The sequence below is a fragment of the Tigriopus californicus genome, chromosome 11, assembly GCF_007210705.1.
Source record: "Tigriopus californicus strain San Diego chromosome 11, Tcal_SD_v2.1, whole genome shotgun sequence".
NCBI lineage: Eukaryota > Metazoa > Arthropoda > Copepoda > Harpacticoida > Harpacticidae > Tigriopus > Tigriopus californicus.
The window spans coordinates 14367826-14372127 of NC_081450.1; the positions used below are offsets into that span (position 1 = coordinate 14367826).

General features: G+C 41.0%; 1 protein-coding gene across 1 annotated transcript; it reads right to left on the reverse strand.

Annotated features, from left to right (window-relative positions):
* Positions 1-884: 884 nt before the first annotated feature.
* On the reverse strand, positions 885-2042 carry LOC131889969 (glutamate receptor 1-like). The gene has a single exon (XM_059239210.1). It carries the CDS (start codon positions 1968-1970, stop codon positions 1032-1034), a length of 939 nt encoding a protein of 312 aa, XP_059095193.1. The 5' UTR covers positions 1971-2042; the 3' UTR covers positions 885-1031.
* Positions 2043-4302: the final 2260 nt, after the last annotated feature.

Genomic DNA, 4302 nt, shown 5'->3' on the forward strand with positions numbered 1-4302 from the left:
TCGAAATTATCAGTCAACCAGAACTGAAGTAAGAAAACCAATAAAGTGAAAATTTATTGTGACCAAATGTGAATAGGTGAATAATTGCGTAATTTGTGCCTTTTTGGCAGGATTGATGTATTCCATGCACTTACGTAGATCGGTAGCCTAGAACGGAAAATACATAGAATAGGACAAGAAATGGAAAGTCTCATCTTGTAACGGACGAATATGGAGCAACCAATAATTCCACGGCCCACCAAAGATTATTTTCCAATGTCATCGAATTGATCCGTCACTTTCCTATTCCACCATTGTTGGAGTTTTGACCCAATAGGATATACTTGGACGCACAATTCGAAGAAAAATACCAAGAGTGAACCTATTAAGCCAACCACGAAAACAATCCACAGATCTACCATTTTGTGATAACTGATGGGTTTTCCCGGCTCAGGCCTACAATTGGGCTCCATTTCCTTATAACGAAATCTAAATCTGTGGTAGATTCCATTTTGATACATTTTCTTAAACTCGTGATCAAACAGTATCTTCCACGGTGAGTTCATTTGGTAACCAAATGCCAGTGGAAGGTGCATGAACGAGTAAGGAATTTGCACTACTTTACAAGTGAGATACTCGTCTTAGTTCCTGGTCATCAAAGTGTCAGTTATCATCGCCTTCAACGGTAAGTCCAGTAAGATCTTCATATAGTTTTCTGATAAATTTGATCCAATATACGGAGAGTAATCGTTGATTCTGTCCATTTTATCTCTCCAAACGGCAGAGAATATAGGGTCCTTGGAGTGTGTAAACATGTTCTCAGCAAATCCACCACTACCAAATACAACTTGGTACGGACTGTCAAGTAGTCCTTTCAAATCCTCAAATGGATATTTGATGTCCTCCACCGTCATCACGGAAATGAGCGCGGCCTTCCAATGATAACTAATGAGGCACCCTGCAAGCATGAGAGTGATGAAGATGATCCTCACCGAGGTCGTGGTGGGAGAAACACTCCATCGGCGTCCAAAAGAAATCGATCCCACCACAAATCACAAAGCCTTGAAGCGGCCAAACTCCATTTTCTCCTCAGTTGCCAATGACTGCTGGTCCGTCCAATCCAGAACCAAGGTGGCCAAAACCAATAATATCAAAAGCGCTATCCAGTTGGCCAAAGTAAGTGGGGCGAAATACGTTAAGAAATTGACCTTGTCATAGGGATTGGCGATGAATACGCTCAAGTCGGTCCACATAATGGGAATAGAAAAATCGATAACCTTCCTTCGAGAATGCGTAATCGTCAGTGTGGCAATACAAACGTCAGCTGACCCATTTATCAATTGACCGACAAATCCAGTCCAGGATTGATTTTGACGGGTCCCGTAAGTGCCATCGGGGCTTTCCACTAATTCATATGTAAAATTCATGGTTTGTTGAAAGTTGTGAATGACATCCAGACTGATTCCACCAAAGGATCCGTTCTCCCTCTTAAAAACAAATGGCCAATATAATGCCTGGGACAATATCAGGTTCCTTCCATGCAGATTTTTCCGTCGCTCCAGGGGGTGCTTGTCTTGGCCAAGTAAATCGAATCCATTCTCCGAATCCCACTTTGAATACAAGTTGGATATGACTGGATCCGATTCAAGAAATTTGTAGTGCTCGTGGATGTGAATTTCTTTGGAATCGTTCGACAATTTGAAGGTAAAGATTGATGTATCAACGCCGGGAAACACTGGAAACGTCCCTGACAACGCCGGATGGATCAGAAATATATCTTGAACTTTTCTTGGAAAGTAGTCAGATGCCTGATCACATGGATAAATGATCAGCTGGTTGTGACTGATGGGTAAAAGGTTTTTGGTCGGACTAGCTTTGCAAAAGAATCTGCTGGAAAGCTGGACGACAATTCGGTTCCAGTTGACCTCCAAGCCTCTGGAACAGTTAGGCCCATTTACCACGTTGATTTGTTGAAGGTCGAAATGAGCCATTGTGTCCAAAAGGAAGTTCAAAGGAAGTGACCACGCCAACGGGAAATTGGACCATAGAAAAACACGACACAGTATTGCAACAACCATCCCGACTGATGCATGGGAGCGACACTAACTTCCCTTGGCTAGATATGTTAAGGGCTGGGAAACCAGTGGCCCAACTATATTTACTTTCTAGACTCAAAAAGGACGAACATGTCCCCTTCATCCACTCCTATTTGCTTTGGGTGGGACAGTTGCTTTTGGTGATGGTTCCAAATTCGAATTTGTGTTTCAGAACCTCTTTAAAAGATTAAGAGGGCTCAATCAATCGTGTTAGAATTGTCTGGCAATGGGCCTATCTTCGTGGTAAACCCATATTGGAAGCTCCAAAACGTGCTAATTATCTCTAAGATATTGATCAAGATTGTTCGAGAACTCGTTCGTAGTTTCTCAACATCACTATTTGTTGGTAAATGTTACAAGCAAAAAGTCAATGAATTTCTAATTGAGTAAACTTCTCGTTAATGTCAACAGCAACCCCGTTGGGTATAAAATTGGTAATCGATTTATATTTCATTTGAGAATAAAGTGGCCGTCTTTCTGGTAAACGAATTCTGCTCCGTAACTCTTGCTTATATTCATTTAATACAGGCCCTTATAAGGTGAGGTTTCATTTTTCGATTTGTTGGGCTGTATTTGATGAACTTGAGCAATTGACTCCTTCAAGTAGGAACTATCTGATGATGTCAGGACATTTTTTTGGATGTCATTGGGGTACTCTTCAATCCATCCAATATAATTACTAAAAACAAGATATAACGCGCAATTTTAGACTAAAAGCTTTTCGAAGGTTTCAAAAAGTGTTTAATGATAATAATAGGAAATTCTAACGCAGGAATCCTTTCATGAATATATAAATTCGAACTCCAATTTCTTCCCTTAACAAAAAACTATTGAGCTCCAAAAATACGTGTGACCTCTCAAAATTTGATAGTGACGTCATTTTCCTTTCCTGCTTCAATGTCCCAATGGCAGTAATATGTACAATTTCATGCCTACATTGTAAATTGAGAAAAAATATTCAGCAAACAAAATGAAGGAATTGCTGATAATATGCGCGAGAAAGAGGCGTTCATTTCAATCGTTGAGGCACACCCTTTATTAGGCGGGGATATGTTGCACTAATTCCTGATGAAATTTCCATTCCCTCCCAATAGACATGTGCCCTCTAAATTAAAGGAAGGTAATATCCACGTCCGTACAAAACTACAATATAACAATGAGTCTAACTTCGACAATTCCATTGGAAAAGGATCATCAGATTATGACGAGCCCTCCTTACAATCTGTCTCAAGACAATTGTAATTTACCCTCGAGGTAAAAGCCCCCTTGAACCAATTTATTGTCAATGGACTCTTACGAACAATTACTTGGTTCTTGTTCAACATGGTTGAAAATATGATTTCTGGTGGAAACAATTTTCTTTAGCACTCTTGAGAGGCAAGCTTCAAATGGGAGCTTCAAGCATTCCTCTGATGAAAGAAATTAAGACAGATTTGTTCGACAGCATTGTCCAAGGGAAATGGAACATGGGGTCCCTCGCTTCAAAGATTGTCTCTACAAGTCCTAAAAGCCTGATATTAAATCTGCCTCCGGAGGGCCCTAACCTCTCTTCGAGGTTCTCCACCTTTTGTCCAAAGAAAACGGGTTCCTCCCTTTTCCTCCCAAATGACGACATATAAGTTTCCACACTTTGTAGGACAGGTTTGTAGGGAACGTGCAAAGCTTTATGACCTGGTGTGCCTGAGTCGCCCTTAGGGAAACTCCCTGACAAAAAAGAGACAATTTGTGAAACTGCTCTACGTGCTGCGTCATAATATCAAACTGTTCAGTTATCTCCTCACCGTGTTCCAAATGATGTCAAGAGGCTTCCTGAGCGAGGCCAAAGAATTTGGACCCATTTTCCCTCGTCCATCTGCTCAAATTCAATATCAAGGAAGGTTTGTCTTACCGTCTGTCTTTGACCAGAGGAGTCTTCAATATGAGTCCTTTGTTCCAAGCCCGCTCCAAGATTGCATACTCTGATAGAAAAAGGAAGTTTGGACGAGCGAATGGAACGGCTGGTTTTCTTTTAGGTTTGTAGATCTTTTTTGCTTCGGGACAATATTGTTTAGGGACTCCCACTTTGGTTGTCTCTTTATCTGTTTCCCTTGGTTGTTCATTTTCTTTCCATTTCTCCCCAATTGGTGATTGATCAAGATCCACTTAGACACACGTACTTCTCCAGCTCTTTCGCATTCGCTTTCTGTTCCATGTTCGAGTACGACGTACAGCAATGGATGAAGCCTCT